The sequence below is a fragment of the Acipenser ruthenus genome, chromosome 7, assembly GCF_902713425.1.
Source record: "Acipenser ruthenus chromosome 7, fAciRut3.2 maternal haplotype, whole genome shotgun sequence".
Lineage (NCBI taxonomy): Eukaryota > Metazoa > Chordata > Actinopteri > Acipenseriformes > Acipenseridae > Acipenser > Acipenser ruthenus.
In genome coordinates, this window is record NC_081195.1 from 61232905 (window position 1) to 61253999 (window position 21095).

The 21095-nt window shown below is 38.2% G+C and overlaps 1 protein-coding gene across 3 annotated transcripts in view; it reads left to right on the top strand.

The window, feature by feature from the left end:
- The window catches only part of LOC117416173 (transmembrane protein 117-like), a 66291-nt gene that overhangs the window by 23850 nt on the left and 21346 nt on the right, over positions 1-21095 (top strand). For 2 of the 3 annotated variants that reach the window (XM_034027248.3, XM_059027505.1), the window contains exon 3: positions 8206-8338. The exons of the other annotated variant lie outside the window; for it this stretch is intronic. In XM_034027248.3, coding sequence (XP_033883139.3) covers positions 8206-8338 — 133 coding nt within the window. The remainder of the gene's footprint in view (positions 1-8205; positions 8339-21095) is intronic. 3 annotated transcript variants of the gene reach the window in all.

The window sequence follows — 21095 nt, forward strand, 5'->3', positions numbered from 1 at the left end:
ATATTTTTCTGACTTCTAACATTATGTGAACCTTAAAATGTACAGTGGCTATTCAAAGTGGCTATGCCTTCTGGACATATTACAAACAAGAAAAAGAAAAAGAATATCAAACAATATTTTATAGAATTGAAGTGCTATTTTCATTTGTACTGTTTTGTATGCCGCCTGTGCATGGTGCTTTAAGTATTCTCTGGTGGTCATGTGCAGCGTGGTACGCAGGCAGTTACACAAATTGTTTTACAGTCGTTTATGAGATCTAGCCTGTCACAGAGTTGAGTGGTGGACAAATTAGTTTTGGTTAAGAGAATTTTCCAAAATATGTCAAAGACCCACCAAAACTAATGCCAAACCACAGCAAACCAGAATAATGACTTACATTGAAGGGAGATTAATGAAGGTCCATTAAGTGCAATAATTGCATTGTATTTCCTGGATGATGTCCCAGGGCAAAAAATAAAATAAAATGCAGAGCATTTGTGACAATTGTCAGTACTGCTATATTTTCAGATGTGCTTATTGGTTTCCCATTGGGCTGGTTGTACATCTTCAGTATCAAAATGATTGTATTTTATTTAGAGAATCATTTATATGTATTGCCGATGTGTATGTTTTAAATTATATGAAAGATCATAACTACTTATGCATGTGTGATATTTGATTGAATACAATAATAGGTACACATGTGATGTTTTTCCCCAACTGGTATCAGGCCATTACCAGTCCAAGCTGTATTCATGATCCACTAGATGGAGATGACTCCAATTGCATTACAGTACCATTAACCACTGTGTGGCTTGAAAGGCAACATCTATCAGTCAAATAGCTGCTGGGAATCTATTCAAAGCTTTTCAGATCAGATGTTTCTAACTCCTTAGATGTGTCTGTGAGTGCTAGGTGGATCGGTGGATTTGCCAATTAAATCTGAAACATTCTCCCTTGTGATTGGTCGTTCAATTCCAGACATGTCGTTAATGATTGAATACCTTTCAGATGTGGTGGCCGTTGTGGGCGCCTATTTAAATCTGTCTCAATTAGGGCCTGTGTGAGTTTTGATGGTCTCATCCCCATGAGACGGGTCCTCATCTCAATAAGCTCTGTATTGGATAGTCTGAACTACACCTGAGGGCAGGCATACATTTCCTGTGATATAACTCCAGCCCCTTTCATATGTTTCCAAAATAAAATAATAAATATGCTGTCACATACTCATATGAAGTCGTGATGCTGTAACTTGCTTTGTACAAGTTGAAAAATATCCCAATGACTTCATGATTATGACAGTAATGTACAGTATAGCAGTGGTGTTCAAGACTCTATAGGTAAGTAAACCAGTACACCAGAACTGTTTTATACATGTGTATTTCCAGCCCTCATTCGCACTCCGAATGTGTGTGGGCATTTATCAAAGTTCTGACAGAGGATGAACTATCTTCTTTATTGGATATCAGTTCACAACTCAAAATGTGCAGTGCAATGTCCTTTTTTAAAACTATATATTCCCCCAAGTCTCCAAATAACAAGGTTATGAGTTTCTCCCTCGCAAATCCTGACTCCTGAATCACTGTAGAATTGCTTCCCATAGCTTTGGGAAAGCTAATATGAATTATGAATCTTTATGCTACCAGCCTTTAAATATACAAAACTTGGTAAGTGGTATTTCTGGATTTTAAATACAATACTACTACCTTAATGCCCTATGGCGAATTATTACATATCACAAAGGTACAAGGTGGAATTAAAATCATATTCTTTACATTTAGAATAAACTACTTTCCATTTGCAAGGTAATAATCACACATTTTTATTTGTTTACTGTGATACACAGCCAAAGGCAAATACTGTGCACAGAATGTGCCTCATCCATTTGTATTAAGATTTATATAGAATTCCAGCAATGAGGCTAACTGGGGAAAGGGTATCTGTGCAGTTGCTCTCCATCATCTAAATGAAGCTATAAATGTGGTAATCTCTTCTGTTTTCTGCATTATTGGAGAGATTATTAGAAACAGCAGCTACGAGGGCTATTTAGCTAATTTCCAAAATGACAGATGGGCTACTCCGCAATACCGCTAAAACTACATGACCTTTAAAGCAAGCACACATTACTACATTTTGTAATTTCATGAAGCATTTGTAAATTATATGCGCAATATATTATATAGTGTTTGATTCTTGGTCTCAAATATGCCTGCCAATTTTTAAAGGTAATTTAGTTTTTATTATTTTCATGTTGATTTATCACATATTAACTTATTATTGACCTGATGCATATCTAACAGTACAACTTCAATAAATGGTAGAATAGCTGTCAGCCATGTTCAAGCTGTTTAACATTTGGCAGCAGTCATAAAATGCAAGATTTTGAATTCCAAGACATTTTCTACATAAATACACTGAAATAATGCCACTGTTAATGTTGAAAATCATATTTTTACAGTTTGACGAGTGTGTGCCGGGGTACCTACGTCCACTTCTGACACCATTGTAGCGATCTCGGTTAACACAGGCAGGCACATCACACAGGGCTTTGCTTTGTGCGAGAGGTCCCAGGTTCGCGCCCGCACTCTGCCTGTGTGTGGATTGCCTTGCCCTGTGTGATGTGCCTGCCTGTGTTAACCGAAATCGCTACAATGGTGTCAGAAGTGGACACAGGTACCCCTGCATACACTCGTCAAACTGTAGCCTGGTGAGCAAGTCCGGGGCGGACTTGAGTCTGGCAGGGGGAGAGTGTAGCGTGCATGGGGGAAGGCAGCAGCAGGGCTGGTAGGTGACGTAATCACACACAAAGTCATAAGCCTGATATACACTCCTTGCAAAGGAGCCGGCTCTTTTGTAAGGCAGTATCGGTGCTATGCTTTAGTGCAAGAGGTCCCAGGTTCGTGCCCGCCCTCCGCTTGTGTGTGGATTGCCTCGCCCTGTGTGATGCGCCTGCCTGCGTTAACCAAGATTGCTACAATATGAATAGATTGCTGCCTTTCACACTTACATCAAATATTGTGGTTTAATGTATTTCAGGTGTAGAATTAGCTAGAGTCTGACTTCATGAGAATAATGTGAAGAATTACAGGACTGTGTTCCTCTCCTTACAAAGAAAACCTACCAGGTTATATGTTGCTTGCAACCTTTTTTACGTGCACTTATTTCAGCGTTTTTATTTTGTTATTTCTGTAATATTTTGTTCCTTGATTCACAGCATCACTCTTCTTTACAATATAATTAAGAACATTTAATTAAACAATTGTGTTTAAATCAAACAATGAAAACTCAGCTAGCAATATATAGAGTATCTGTGCCTCTAAACTGCAGTGTCACTGAGATTAATTTCCTATGAAAGCTGAAGGAAAGCAATTGCAAATTGTAAATGGGGGTTGGGTGGTGGGGCAAAGGGCCATTGTTAAATGGGTTTCAAGCCTGCATCGTTCCATTTGGAAAGTGAATGATGTTTTTCTTTCTTTGTTATACCAGATAGGATCTACTCAGATGGTTGTCTCTTTGTGTTATCATTGTATAGTATCTGTAGCAATCTGGTGCATTTGTGCATCAGTGTCTAGATGGATAGAAAATAACACGTTGTTTTGTATGAATGCATTGTAATTTTTTGCATAACGTTATCCGAACAGAATGAGATTTTGAAAAAAAATCACAAATTACAAAATATAATGTGGCATAATTTCTGCTATATATCTGTGCTGTTCACACCAAGGACAATGGTGACGTAATGATGATGTTATTGCCTTGAGAATCTATTATAGATCTCTTTAGCACAATATTATTTACCTACCCACGACTTCCTGGAAGTAATCATTAAATACATAATACAATTACTGGCAATATTACGTTCAGGTTTCTGTGTGGAAAACTAAGCTCACAAATATTGACAAGCCAGGGATTTGACTAATTTGACTGGCACTGCTCAGATACACACATTTACAGGGTAGGAGTTCTTTTAAAGATGGATAAAAATAATGATATTTCAAATTTCTGTTATGTGTTGTTTTACATGGGAAAACAGTATTTTCGCATCTCTAAACTGTATTGAGACTTTACCGTGTTTGGTTTGAGGACAAAGCACGAGCACTAACTAAAAAAAGAATATAAATGGCTGTAAAAAAGCATTTCTTAAACAGTCCTTAGATTTGTGTAAATAAGGCTCTTTAATAGAATAATAACATTGTTATTTTTGTTTTTTATTGTCACAATATAGATTCCAGAAGTCCTATATTACTGTATTATTCACTGTATTATTACTGAAAGAAAAAAAAATATATTTTCACCTTGTTTTCGGTTCCAAAGTTAAATTAAGTTAATTTTAAAGCTAACAATTTGCATAACGTACACATTACTGTGCAAAGAGTTAGCCTTAAAATGAACTTAATTGAATTTTGGAGCCTAAAACAATGCAGGGAAAAAAATACAATGACAACATCCAGAATGTGACTTTGTCAGCAGTGACACCTGCAGGGAGAGTCAGCAGGCCTCTGTTGACTCCCAGCTCTGGGAAAGTGCCTTGGCTCTTAAAGTAGAAACACATCTGCTGTTTCCTGATATTTATTTCTCCTCCCCAAGGAGAGACCTTGCTTATCTCATTGCCATAGGGAATTGACGCCACTAATCTCTCCTAGCACTATCAACACAGAGAATTGGCCTGGTGCAAGCTAGCCTTAAGCACAGTAGACATGTGGGATTCAGCTACCCATGCTAAATATACCACACTAAAAAGCTGTGCAGAAAAGTTTAGTGCTTTGGGCCCTATTCATTTTAAGGACTGTTTTAAGGGATATTTTGTTAAGAGCTGTTTTTTAAAGCCCATTTTGATTCATTCAGTCACGCTTGCAGTTCACAAAACCTTTATCTGTTTTAGAGGGTTTATTAGTTTATTAGTTTATGTTCAGAGCCTCGTTTAACCGAAGCGTATGTTGATAAACACTCTTCAAAAAAACATATATGACCCTGTCACAAAGACGGCCAGAGTGGGTGGCGTCAGACCGGAAGCAGGATGGAATTCAAACACAGACAGACGGTGATGGTGATGAGCTGAGTGCAATGGCTGCACTCAGCGTTTATTAACAAATAAAAGGGTTGTAAACAGTACAAAAACAGGACACGGCACTTGCGCCAAAATAAACAGACATACAAAAGGACTAACACTAAACAAACGGTGCACGGACAGACAGACAGACACGGTGAGTACAAACAAACTTATCTTTACTTTTACGATCTTAATTACTCCTCTCGCTCTCACCCGTTCTCCTCTTCCGAACACCCAACCCTGACTGACTAAAAATGTGCCTATTTATACTGTTGTGCTGGGATTCAATTACTAATTAATTATTCACTTGAATCCCAGCATGTGAATTAATTCTGTGCAACCCCGTGCTCGCATATTATATTTAACCAGCACGTGAAGTGATTTGTGCTCTCCTCGTGCCTAAATACAAATCTACACTTTTTAAATATACGTGAAACACAGACCCGTTTATATCCCGTGTACCAATCTATACACCAACATTAACATACGCACGCATACATACATACACAGAACACACAAATGCACACAGGGGCGGGGCACTTTGCCACATATACCCCCCCTTGTGCGCAGCACACATGGCCTCAACGGCCACCTCCCCCCTTAAATACCCAGCAGTCCAGGCCAAAGTCTCGGGCTGGGAAGGGAGGCTTCAGTGGGCCCATGGCTGGAAATGCTGTCAGCTCCCCTGCCGGTAGTGGCACGGCTGACAGCATGCTGGTCCCGTCCTGCAGCGAAAAAGCTGCGGGGGCAGGTGGTCCCCCGACCTCCCCCTTCTTCATAGCCGGCAGCTCCCTCCTGTGGGGCTCCGGCCACAAGAACTCCTGCAGCGAAACTGCTGCTGGGGAAAGTGGTCTCCAGACCTCCTCCCCCTTCTTCGTGGCCGGCAGCTCCCCTTTCTGGGGCTCCGGCCACCGTACTCCCTGCGGAGGTACGGGCAGCAGAGGCAGCTCCTGCTCCTCTGCTCCGGGCGGTGGCGGAGGCAGAGGCAGCTCCAGCTCCTCTGCTCCTGGCGGTGGTGGAGGCAGAGGCAGCTCCAGCTCCTCTGCTCCTGGCGGTGGTGGAGGCAGAGGCAGCTCCTGCTCCTCTGCTCCTTGCGGTGGTGGTGGCGGAGGCAGAGGCAGCTCCTGCTCCTCTGCTCCTTGCGGTGGTGGTGGCGGAGGCAGAGGCAGCTCCTGCTCCTCTGCTCCTGGAGGTGGTGGAGGCAGAGGCAGCTCCTGCTCCTCTGCTCCTGGAGGTGGTGGAGGCAGAGGCAGCTCCAGCTCCTCTGCTCCTGGCGGTGCTGGCTCCCTCTGCTGTGGCGGCTGGGCATGTGCGCGCCGTGCTGCCTTCAGCAGCATAGCGAGAGGCTGCTGGGGGACACCAGCATCCTGCCCTTCTCCCCCCCAAAAATTTTCAGGGGGTTGAGCCTGTAACCCCTCCCCTTCCGGCTCTTGGGGCTGAACCAGCAGGCATTTTCCCTCTGCTGGTGGCTTGGGTCCCAGGGCTGTGGAAGCCCCGACTTGCCTCCCTTTGGGCTGTGGACGCACCGACTCCTCCCTTTTGGGCTGTGGACGCACCGACTCCTCCCTTTTGGGCTGTGGACGCACCGACTCCTCCCTTTTGGGCTGTGGACGCACCGACTCCCCCCTCTTGGGTTGTGGACGTTCGGGCTCCCCCCACTCAGGCGTAGGACGTTCGGGCTCCTCCCACTCAGGCGTAGGACGTTCGGGCTCCTTCCACTCAGGCGTAGGACGTTCAGGCTCCTCCCATTTGGGCTGTGGACGCTCAGGCTCCTCCCGCTTGGGCTGTGAACGCTCAGGCTCCTCCCCATAGCTGCGGAAGGGGCAGTGGGCGAACAGGTGATCCTGGTCGCAGAGGAGGCACCCCGGCGATGGCTTGTTACATCGCCGTGGATGCCTGGCCCTTAGGCGGCACTCCTCCTCCCTGTCCTTCACCTCTTTATCCGTCTCTGCCTCCCGCTTGGGCTGTGAAGGCAAAACCAGCAGGCATTCACCCTCTGCTGGTGGAGATGGGGACAGCAGGTACTCACCCTCTGCTGGTGGAGATGGGGACAGCAGGTACTCACCCTCTGCTGGTGGAGATGGGGACAGCAGGTACTCCTCTGCTGGTGGAGATGGGGACAGCAGGTACTCCTCTGCTGGTGGTCCTGCTACCTGGGCTGCTGTTCCATTTATGGTTGCCTCCAGGTAGCTGAGGACAAACTCCACACCTTCCTCCAAGGTGTTTGGGGTGTGTTCCTCCTGATAGGCCTCCCATCTCTCACTGTCCATCATCCACAGGGCCCGGACGACTATGGGCAGAGACTGGGCCTCCAGCCCAGCATTCTCCAGCAACCAGCCCCGCAGTTTGATGGCGTCTTCTGCCATTATATATATATATATATATATTTTTTTTTTTAAACAAAACCCCTCCTGGTCTGACGCTTGGAGGCGCGGCTATCCCACGATGACACCACGTGTCACAAAGACGGCCAGAGTGGGTGGCGTCAGACCGGAAGCAGGAAGGAATTCAAACACAGACAGACGGTGATGGTGATGAGCTGAGTGCAATGGCTGCACTCAGCGTTTATTAACAAATAAAAGGGTTGTAAACAGTACAAAAACAGGACACGGCACTTGCGCCAAAATAAACAGACATACAAAAGGACTAACACTAAACAAACGGTGCACGGACAGACAGACAGACACGGTGAGTACAAACAAACTTATCTTTACTTTTACGATCTTAATTACTCCTCTCTCTCTCACCCGTTCTCCTCTTCCGAACACCCAACCCTGACTGACTAAAAATGTGCCTATTTATACTGTTGTGCTGGGATTCAATTACTAATTAATTATTCACTTGAATCCCAGCACGTGAATTAATTCTGTGCAACCCCGTGCTCGCATATTATATTTAACCAGCACGTGAAGTGATTTGTGCTCTCCTCGTTCCTAAATACAAATCTACACTTTTTAAATATACGTGAAACACAGACCCGTTTATATCCCGTGTACCAATCTATACACCAACATTAACATACGCACGCATACATACATACACAGAACACACAAATGCACACAGGGGCGGGGCACTTTGCCACAGACCCTGTTTCAACAAAACATTATTTTAAAAGTTACATTTTTGAAATTCAAATATGTAATATCACCAGTTCATGTTTCTTTCTTGTGCCTCAGGTCGGTTTCTGAGGCTGAAGGTGTTCCGAGAGGATCATGGCTCCTGGATGACCATGTTTTTCAGCACCATTCTCTTCCTGTTCATTTTCTCTCACATTTACAACCTCTTCCTCCTGATGGCAGGAAACACAGGGTAGGTAATGAAGTTTCTATTTTTTATCTTAACAAACCAAAGGCTCTAATCCCAGATACAGGCTATACATGAACTGTTATGGATTTTTTTTTTAACAGAGCAATATATCCAGTGAAATGGCAGAATCAATAAACAGCAACATACAGCATCAGGGTCCTAATTAACACTATTGAACATACTAAATCCTAATTACTTTAACAAGAGGTCTTCAACTAATAAGATTTGCTATGACCAGTGTGTACCCACACCCATTCACACAGCAAGTGTTGGGGGGGGGGGGGGGGGGCTGGACATTTCTGTGGGCAGCACTGGATGCATAACTCATAACTACAATATTTGAACCACATACAGTAAAAAAAAGTGCACATATTGTACAGTACTAAGATGCACAAAGCTACTGTAGAGGGCACTGTGGCAAAACATTTTGTATAGATGCTTCAGAGGCCAAGCCCAGGACTTTTTACTTATTATTTTCTGCAGCAACTGCAGCAACTCAAGATCCACTTACGAGCCATGATTATTATATTTGTAATGTATATGTTACAGCATTGATGTTATGATTTCAATATTTTATATAAATTGTTCCGGGAATCAGTGCTTTTTAAAAAAAATATTTTGTTGACAAATTATGTGGTCCTACTAGTAAACTGAAACATTAAAATTATTTATTTAAACATTCTAAGAAATAATATTGAATAAGACGTATTAGTAATAAAGGGATGCATGATGCCTAATCAACGCGCCAATGCATGTTAATAGATTAAAGGAATCGGGAGATTAATAATCAAGAAGTGGCTTAATTAAGCAGACTACATGACCAGCTTGCGGTGGGAGGAATGAAGTGCAGTCGAAGAAAGCACGTCGCGTAAAACACAGGACCCTAATATACATTAATATATATATATATATATATATATATATATATATATATATATATATATATATATATATATATATATGTATATATATATATATATATATATATATATATATATATATATATATATATATATAATTAATTTATAAACTGTCACAGAAACCTGAGATGGAATTGTTTTCTTGTAACTCACTGAAGAGGCCCATCTATTATTTTTTTTTATAATGCATGGATACCCTTGTGATGCTAATATTAAAGAAGACGAAGTTCAGCAGTACAGTTGGATTTTTTTAAATGTAGTGTTTAAGTGCTGTACAGACATTCTATGTCGTTATCCGTTAGTGCTTCAGCTTTATTTGAATGATTGCCTTTACCTTATTTTAATTTACTGTTCCTCTCCAGTTTTTCTGAGACATGAATGTACCAGCTTTACAAGAATTTTTAGCATATTCTCATTTTGTTGATCATTAATGAACATTTCTGTACTGTGGGTGTTGTCAAGTGGAGTCGAATGGTTCAAAGTTCAAAGTTCAAGTATATTTTCCTCTAGAGGAATTGTCACTTTTTGACGTCACTACGTGGTTTTAAGCCTTTTTGTTCGAATGGCTCAGGATGCAAATATAGTCTTTATCCATGTATTTTATTTATATATACATATATATATATATATATATATATATATATATATATATATATATACACACACACACACACACACACATTTTGTTTCAGTGTATCAATGCTTTAAAAGTCATAGATTATAAACTCAATTTGGAGAACATTTCAAGAGATGCAGTTGGATTGTACGCACTACTGCGCTTACTGCTACTACTACTAATACTATAAGGTGCAATGTACACCCAACTGTGCATAATAAGGCTGTAATTTTATGGAGGGTTTATGGTGACTTACAAATCACGAACATGCTAACTCAAGTGATCTATCAATGTCACCAGAAACCCGAGATAACAGATAGAAACTGTAGAACAAGCAGTGTTTTATTTTTAACAGCTGATGAAGTGTTGAGAAGAACATTAGAAAACAGAATTTAAACTATATAATCTACATATTTTAGTTAGTTATCAGATTTTTAATATTTATATTGTACTATGACCACCAGATGAAACCTGCTTGTTTAAAACCAGGAAAGCGTGACCACCCTGTGTATTCATGTTTGACTATGGAGCGTTTTTCTGATATCTCTTCAGTGCCGTTATCAGAATACATCACATACTAATGAACCACTGTTATTTAATTAAGACCATCCATTTTATGGCCCACTCATTAATCATGCCCAATTTAGAGGAGGCCTCCTGTTCTATGAGATTGTTGCTCTGCTGGGATTAGTTTCATGCTGAGCGTTGCAGCTGCTTCATAGCTTTATGCACTTGTTTGTCACTGTTCCATCCAGGAGGATAACGATTCAGCTAACAGATGACTAGGACCATATTACTATTTGAGCTGGATTAAATAATACTTTAGTCCTGATTATACATGGGACATTTTATTCACTATCATTTATGTAAACTCCTTTGGTTATTTTGCACTAAACTGAAAAGAGCCTTGTTTGTGTGTTTACATAAAGAATGGTCGGTATCAATATTATTTTTGTATTCATCAAAATATGACTGGGAGGAGTGCATGTTTGTGCTTTTTGGTTCAGTGGCTAAACTTGGTAGATGCTACCATTTTAATTGCAAACCTCCATGTACAAACCACACTCACCTGTGTGTACATATTTGTCACAGGCATCAAACTTCAGGATAAAAACTTGAAGGATTCATCTTACAATCTTGCAGCTCAACCCTTAAACTTTTCATCTGCCACTGAGTTGAAAGCGATTTGAAATCAGTTTGTTTCCATCAGCTGCTAACCACAGTCAAACTGGGTTATATTAGAATCAGGCTCGATAAAGCCCTGTTGGGATTTCTATTAATTGCTTTGATGAAGGTGGGGACCTAAGGAGGACCACGCAATGCAAATTGACACTAGAGGAAAATGCCAAACCTCAAACCTATATATTTCATTTTAATGACCGATTTCATGGCACTGATGGAGATCTTGATAAAGCAGACGATGGCACGGCAATAGATTATGAGTGTGTTTTAATTCATACTTTCAAAATATAAAAATGTTACCACTGTAGTGTGCTGTCAATGTCCCTCATTGGAGACAAATTTCATTATGCTTATAGTGTCACTACATTGTCATTGAACAGACAAAAAAACATAATCATTATAAATCAATGATAGCAGTACTAATGCAATTCAATATAAGCTACTTTGTACAACATGTATAGGTTTACAGTACAGTAGGTGCAATCTCAGTTTCAAGGTGGATGTTTACCAAGTAAACCACAGAGGGCAGTAACAATCTATGTAATATAAAATGTAGTCTTGAAAACATTAACGTGATTATGTCAGTGAATCTAAATGTAAAAGCAACACTCACCAAGGCTAGGATTCGAACCTATGCCAAACAGAATGGATTACCATGTGCTTTATATTAGAAATGGCATATTTATTTTTGTGCCTCTTGAAATACATTTCCTGTGTAGCTTAAATGTATTGTTCCTTTGGTTAACAACCATAACCTACATTATATTTCCAGATAGTTTCCTATATACAGTAGTGTGCAGACCTTTGGCTGTAATAATAGTTATATATTGTATCTTGTTAAGGTTTTGGTCACAGATACACATCGTACCATTCAAGAATCCCTAGTGCACTCATATTGATTATTCTGTCTTCGCTCACTGACATTTTATTGTGAATGTCAAGTTACCAGCATTATAACCCCCTTTCTCCAGTCATATCTGTTTAATGTATTTAATAAAAATAAAAAAAGAACACAGATACCTTCTGGACAATTTAAACTGCAGTGCTTGTACTGATAATCATACATACACACCTCCATAGAGAAGGAATCTGCCATCTCAATGCTTTCTGTGGAGTTATTATTATTAAAGCATTACCAATAAACAGATCTCTTTGCACTGGTGTGTCCTGTGACCTTTTCACTGGTGTCTCATTTTCTGGCCAGTAAACATAATACAGTCAGCTCTCATTAATACGAGTCTAAGCCAAATGCATACTGTCAGTTTTTAGTTACAGAAACACTGGAATCACATTTAAAATACAGTACAATGAAAAGTATTGTACATTTAAAAGCACTGTGGATTTTATTGAAAATATGGTTGCAAGTGAAAAAAGTATATATTGTAAATTAACTCTGCGTGTCCCAGCTGCTGAGCTCATTTCTCAGCTTCATGTTTCATAATGGTCCCAGATAGGACTACAGGCACATTCTGATCACAAGCATTTTTAAACCACAAAAGCAAGGAGTCCTCAACATCAGGGTATTGAGCAAATCAGAAATGCTGACGACTTGCACCCACAGTTTGCTGTTCATGGGCTGTATTATTGTATTCTGGTTTTTAGGAATGGCTGACAAAGGGTTTGTGGGAATGTTAAAATCTGAAGCAACATCTTTCTTTTTCTTGTACTGTGGTGCATTATCCACCGTCTGTCTGCAAGGATAACACATTTCTTTCATTTCAATACTTCATGGGAATGGTTTTATTTACATTTTTTGGGAGCTCCAAAATAATTCGCACTAACAGTGAATTCGTGTTAAGTGAATTCATATTATAAGAAGTAATTTACAATAAGCAACTACTAAATTTGGTCAGGACCATGTAGAAAATTCTTCGTATCAGAAAATTATTTTAATTCAAGTCAATTTTAATTAGAATTGACTGTATCATTTTTTTTTTTTCTGTTAATATGTGCATACTACACTGTGTTGCAAAGTCACAGCATAACAACTGAAACCAGCTGGTGTGCAGAAAAGCAAACCCTGAATTGTTCACATGGAGAACTTTAAGAAAAGTACACATAAATAAATAAATAAATAAATAAATACATACATACATACATACAATAGTATTTCAAGGATTTAAAAGATAACTGTCTTACTGAAATGTATACAATTGTCCACATCTCCTATCCATGTTTATAAGATAGAGAACTGAATGAATCATTTAACTGTTACACGTATCCTAATTATGCTCTCAAGTGGTAATTCCTTGTAAAATATTTTAATTTAAAAGAAAATTGAGATAAATTTAAAAAAAAGTGTGGATATTGTTATTAGAAAATATTTACTGTGACAGATATGTTTATGTTTTCAAAATAGACCATTTATTAGCACAACTTTTAACACCTGCGTGAACCATATTCTAAGACAACTTGATGGATGTGTGAGGGCTTCACTTATGGTCCTTAAGTTAGCTTGGGATGCTCACTAACTACAAATCTGAAAGAAAACATCATGCGAATTCACAGCCATATTCCTCTTTTCAAATCAACCAAGAAAAGTTCATTTAAAATCGATCTACCAGCACTGGCAGCTAATATTATACCATTAGAATTATCTAATTGGAGTTTATCATTTTAATAAATAAAAAGCTATGCATAAAAAAGGAACCCATAATGCAGGGTTATACCCTTCCTAAACTGCATGGAGAATTGACAATATCAATCACAGTGACATGTTAAAAATAGATACGATTGATTACACCAGCGTGCTGGCAACTGCTGGTTAGCTTGTCCTGCGGTGGTTTCCATATGAACATGATTTGCAAATATTTATAGTCAATCAGACTCTTCTTTTGTCTCAATTAGAAAAAGTCAGAGGTGAGACTATCTGTAGAATGTCAAGTTATTAGAAAAAGCCTGCATCTGAATTAGATGAGTTTGTGGCTCATATCCAGGTGTAGCACAGATTCTGTCTGCATAGATTGTAGAGGAACAGAATCAGAATGCACACAAATAGTAAAGCACATTTAATAGTAGATTAAATCAAATCGAAGAAAAGAAACATCCCCAATTATATATCTAAATATATCTTACAAAATCTGAATACATACTGTATCATACAATCCCATCCTTTTAATATCACTTCAAAGGTCGTGACAATAAGTGGAGTTGACTTTATCAGGAGTTACCAACAACCTGGCTAAATAAGCAACACGTGTTCATTCAACAAATGTGGAACCGAATTGTAGTACAGGCTCTGGTTACTTTCTTGGTTACAATAGCGTTTATTAGTGATGTGCCGATTCTCATATTTGTCGAGTAATTACCTTTACGAAATTTGAAGTTGTTAGGTATTAATTAAATTGAATAAAATGTGTTAATTACTCAACAGAAGAAAAGAAATGCGGTCCCTCGGTTTTATTTGTTTATACAATTATTGAGTTTCAATACCAATCTGACAGTGTAATTTAATATAGAACCTGTCACAGTTAAACTAACAAACTCATTTATATGTCATAACCAATTACTGCCTTACCTTTCTTTTACCCTTTAGATATGATTTTTTTTTTTACTTTCTTTAGAAATGCTTCCTATGAAGTGAATTATCAGTGCCCCAAATGAGAGAAAAATGTACTTGTAATTGGCACTTGAGACACTCAACAGGGAAGTTAATTAAATAGGTGTGTTTTGACTTATTTAATACCTGCAGACAAATACTTGTTAAATTGAATTACTCAGAAGATACACGTATTAGCACACACCTAGTGTTTATTAACATAAACGTGTTTTCTTAATATAGTCTAGTACACTGTACATGTGCAACACATTGTTATATTAAAAAATGTAAGAAGTCTATAACTGTTTGTGTTGTAGTTTACTGTAGGCTATATTGTTCCACCTCCCTTTTATTTGGAACATTTCAGTACTGTACAAACCTTTTCTAAGTGTTTTGCATTTATTTTCCAAACATACTGAGTGAGGTAGAAATGTGTTGTATGACTTAATATCCCTCACATTGACTCCCATTATATGCTGTCTGGAACATTTAATTATGGTGATAATAAGAGAATGGGTGACATGGACAGAGATTAAGCAGGTTTCACTGTAAATTATAACACACAGTAATAGCTGATTTTACAGTCCCCAGTTAGCACTGTGAAACCAGCAGTAAACTGCACAGCATCCATATGTTTTATCAATGCGTTGTTGATTATTCTTCAAATGGCCATCACAAACTTTCTTTCATACTGCTTTTTTGAAGTGGGATATTACAAAAGAAAATACATGTGAGCCTATATAGGCAACATAATGGTCAAAAAAAAGCTAGAAAGACCAATTAAAAGGTAGTGCAGCAGGGAACTACTGCAGGAGATAACTGGTAACAGCACCAAGAGTTTGATGTGTTGGTGCTGACAGGATGAAAAGTGGAGGATTAAGCAAAAGTACTACAAATGAAAACATGCCCTGAAGCAGAACAGCATGTGTGCAAAACCAGAACAAAATGACTTAGAGCCAGGGCACTGGACAAAGCCTAGTCTGCCCCAAAGTATTCAGGTTTCAAATCAATTGGATTCAAATAATACGAGACACTGTCTGGATCCCACATCAGTAAAAAAAAGAAATAAATAAACTGATTTCAAACGGCACAGGTTTGTAAATGTGGAAAAGTAAATGGACTTTCTGAGACCCAAAATTATCTTTTTTTTCTGTCTATGTAAAAACATCTATTCAGCAATGATCAACCAACAGTAAATAGCCTTAACCAGGTTATATACAGGTTTAATACAGTGCTATTAAAGCACACAAAACAAGTAGACCTAATAGTGCACATGCTACAGTAGGCCAGGGGAAGGCAAATGTGGCTCCCAGTCTATTCCACTGCAGGACTTAATTAACACATTTATCCTACCAGTCTGGAAGAGACCATTTTGTTTACTGTTAGGACTTTGTTTTAGATGTGTTGCTAGTATTTTAAGAAAGTTTGTTTCGTAGTAAGCAATAATATTTCAACTGATCTGAAACTCATTCTCACATAAGCAACTTAGCTGCCAGTAAGTATAACTTCAAATAGTAGTGGGGTATCACTAGGCACAATACTGTAAATGTCAAGCTCTGTATCTAGTCCCATTATCATTTCAGTTCTCTACTGCTGTCCTGGATAAATAACAGATACATCAAGCTGGGCCACAGTATGTCATATCTGACGGTTAGTACAAACTAATTAAAGAGAAGGTTGGTACTGGAGATGCTTTCAAAGAAAACAATACCTACACTATTCCCTTTTAAGTTTATTTAGATAAAATGCCATTTAAATGTAAACTGCTGAAAACGTATATCATCTTTCCTACTTTTTATACCCAATAGGATTTTTGGTTAGAATATTTTTTGTTTTCATAAGGATGGTCAAAAAACAAATATTACTAACATTTGCTAGTACTGTGATACATAGATAGAGGGGTTATAGTATATCATCTGACAGTCTGACTTGTATTTTAAATCTCATCTTAAATAGAACATTTCATTTGTATATGTTTTGAAAAGTTCCACTTTGCATTGTTTCTGACAAAAAACTCAGCATGACTATGAACACAGTTTGATACCATTTAACATGAAAACCTGTGGTATTCACAGTCCTGTACATTGAGGAAAGCAGTGTTCATATAAATGTCCTCCATGTATTAACACATGATGTATAGGTGTTTCCCCTTCATTTGCCCAAGCAGATGCATTCCAAATGGGGCAGCAGGACCACGCTGACAGCTTTATGGCTTTCAATAAGAGCCTTTCTGATCTGTACGCCAAAGGATGCAAAATGAGAAGGAAAAAAATGTTGGTAGCGTGGTAATGGCTGAACATGTAAAATCGAGAACTAATAAGGCCCCAAGCTATATTACAGAATTAGATCCAAGACTACTGTTGAAGAAAAAGTGTTCAACTGTAAATACAGAAGTTACAAAAAGTCTCAGCACTATATAGAAAAGCATGTGACAGGATGTTTAACTCATTTTTTTGCCTTGATACAGGATATGGAAGCACAACTTGGTGCTACCAATCAACTCGTGTAGGTATTTGGATGGTCCAGCAGCAATTTGTGTGCATTGGTGCGTGGATCTGCTATCTATTGTTCATCAAGCTACTTGTACATGATTCATTCCAGTCTCTTACTACAAGGTGGGCACTATTTCAGGGGCCTACCATGCACAGTAAGGTGGCTGATATGTGGATTGCATAGTTGCTTAAATACGAGTGGTTTAGTTATTATTATAATTTAGTCAAATGGCAGACGCTTTTATCCAAAGTGACTTACAGAGAGTAGCGGGTGAACTATGCATCACAACTGCTGCTGTAGATTCACTTACAATAGGTTTTACTCATCTCATCTAAAGGACAGAGCACAAGGAGGTTAAATGACTTGCTCAGGGTTACACACTGTGAGTCAATGGCTGAGCTGGGATTGAACCAGGAACCTCCTGGTAACAAGCCCCTTTCTTTAACCACTGGACCACCAAACCTTGGTTTCTCTTTTAAATTGCACTGACTAGACAAGGGCACATGAGGGAAAGCTTGCTTTTGTGTTTTGTAATTAAGGTTTTATTCCATTTTGAATACCTAACAACATTTTAAGCTTCTCTGAAAACCTGTGTATCTGCACAGCCTTATTGGACTTCATTATTTTTGTTGTATAAGATCTCATCTGTAAGGTGGCACCTCAAAGTACAAGACATTTGATTGCATTAGTTGAGTCCCAACTAAACTCTAGTGTACTCTTTGGAGTTCTTCAATCCAAGGGCTGACTATGTTTAACTCCAATTAGCTGCTGAGATCTGAAGATGGTATGGATGTAGGCTATTGTACAGCTGTGACAGTAAAGCTCAGCATGATTTGATATATTTAAATTGAATGCATTTGAAACTGAAAGGTTTGAATACTGAGTAGCTCAGTCTTTTTATCATTACTATGTAGGATTTGGAGATTACTGTTTGGGTGACTCCTGCTGAGCATTCCTGTTAGATTTGTGATGGGATTTATCCATTCTGTTGCTTTATTCTAAATCCAATCCAATAAGCATTTCAGACCTTTCTTTTCTCTGCAGAACATAGTCTTATACACGAGAAATGACTGTGAGTAAACATTTTGAGGGCATAAAAGAGATTTATCACTAATGTGTGGTCATGAATTAATATCATTAATGTTTATCCTCATGGAACATAAATGCAAGTGGACAAAATACCAAAGGAAAAGAAAGACCTCGCATTTAAAATGTGAACCTGCATTTCATGGCATTAAAAATGAAATATGGTGACTGCATGCTCCTTTTGAAACCAATATATTGTAAAATATTGGGGATATTTTCTAATTTTTTAAGCAGTACATTAATGCAAATCTCCATCAACACAAGTATATAGGCTGCAACGAATACAGCCCCCTGGATACTAATAGAAATAACTTGATTAATGGTGCAGTGTGCGCTGCAGAAAATGTGAGTAGAAAATGGTACGACTCCAAAGAGAAGTCAGTCACCAGCTCTGGTGAGAGACCCCTAGACTCTTTAGCTAAAGCACTTTATTTTATTGTGTTTGTGGCTGTTTATTAAAGCAGTCAACGTATTCCAATTGTAGCTGTCATACAAAGGACGTAGATACATGTAATCTGTTGGGGACCTTGCCCAGGTGTTTGTACAAAAGCAGCTGCTACAATAGCTTTTGGATAGAGCACCATACGATGTCCTTTAGGATCTATTCCCACAGGCTCCCAGGGATATGATGCATGCAGAATATCGTCAGCCTCTCAGCAGGAAGCAAGAGTTAATATTCCAAACCTGCTGAAGGCATACCAAAAAGTTCATTAAAACAGCAACTCAAATTAATCACATCTGTATTATTTTCTAATATTAAGTGTCATCAGTGAATGCATGGTGCTTATGCAAATTACTTTGTGCCACACTGATGCACAGCGTCTCTTAATCTCAGAGAATCTGAGAAGTGTGTGTGGAGATAGCTGGGGATTACCAAAATAATAGGAATGTAGCTTAATATTAAATATAGTCATGGGGATGCGGGGGCTGTTACTGACTATCAGAGTGAAGAGTGCTTGTCACTGATGCTATTTACACTGCTGTTGAGCTGTTATTATGACCCCATGTACAATGTCTATTTTGAAATCAGCCAAAGCCATTTGGTTTAAAGAAACAAAAGGTAATTTATTGAATATATTGGACTGAAAAAGATTCAAGACAATGAAAGAACAAATGTGGATAACAGCTTCTGTAGAATGTAATAACTTTAATGTTACCGCTATTGTTACAAAATATATTATTGTTATTATTTATTTATTTGGTGCGGAAGACCACCAACTCACACACATTCCCAATACATGGATAATGGCATTAACTATGTATTGTGTCCTTTAAAGAAAAAAGCTGCTGATTTTATAAAACTAGGACCAATCACTTGTCTTGCTATTCGTGGCCTTATATACACAGTAAAGCTGCTTCTTTTCAGTTTAATATAATTTACATGCTTCCTGCTTCCAAAAAATAGGAATTAATTAAAGACTGGAGTAAATGCTTTGAAAATATGACCCATTGTCTCCTGATTACCCACCTAAAGTCCTTATGAGAAGACTCTCTGATGCCATGCCAAAGCAATATCTTTTGAAATAACTTATAATTATTTTGTTATATTTATTTTATTTTTTTCCACTTTAGATCAAACATGATCCTCTTCCATGTCAATCATTTAAATCTGTATTAGGTCTCTCCACAGTAGGCGTGAATAAGTTAAAACAGCCGCCCTTAATGAGTGCTGCAAGTCACTACTGACATTGGAACTGTCTTGTTTTTGCAGAGTACAAAAATGAAGTCCCTTTGTAACACAAATGTGTCTAATTAATTAGCCAGCACGTTTTAAGCAAGGATTTTTTCTTCTGAATTATTCTTGTGGATTTACTGTTCAGCAGTTTGATTGAGCTCCCAGAATTATTGATTATAATGTATAATTACACTGAAAGCAAATTACTCCCAATGGGATCTCTTTGAAAGCTGGACAGAGTCCAAGTCACAAGGTGTCTAACTGAGTTAGTGCTGATATAAATCCTTATTCTAATCCAGGTTTTTTTTAGGGGGAGGTGGAGTGATCAGTCACTCGACACCTCACTATGCCATTAAATAAACCCTGCTGAATAATCAAATTAATTTAATATTGGTGGTGTATGATTTATAATATATATTAAATAACATTTTATGGTTTTTTGCACAAAAAGCATTTTCAGTACCACTGATACATATATATATATATATATATATATATATATATATATATATATATATATATATATATATATATATATATATATGATTTTATTTTTAATTAATTTTCTACAAATTTCTAGAATATTTTTTTCACTTGGAAGTTGTGGGGTAGGATGTGTAGAAATATTTTAATGCATTTTAATTCAGGCTATAAGGCAACAAAAGGTGAACATTTTGAAAGGGAGTGTAGACTTTCTATAGTCACTATGTGTGTGTGTGTGTGTAATAAGATTCTTGAGCCACGTTCTCAAGAACACCCATGCTTCTAAATATAAACTTAAATCGCAAGATGTTTAACCCAACCCTTTAACTTAAACTTAAAGATGGTAGCAGATTGTAAAATTGCTATTCAGATATACAACCAAATGCTCCAGGAGCTACTAAAGTGTGGATGCTCCTGGAGCATTTGGTAATGGACAAATCTACAACCTGCTTTTGATCAATCAAGTTATGAGTAATAATTCAATAAAATAATGCATTTTAAATGTAAGTACCTGTCAGAAAACTGATACAATACATTGAAAACTCCTTTAGCCGAAAACATCTTGACTGTAGCAGGACTAAGTATAATACAAACTAAACTTGAGAGTGCTTGTTCCCAGCCTTAGTTGCTTTTAATACCTACAGTATCTGTATTTTACAGTCACCAGCTGCCAAAGAAGTTGACATCTGGATGCAGTAGCAAAAAGATAGGATTTTGAAATCACATATACAAAATCTATTTCATAGTCCCCCGCTTTGAGGGTTTTG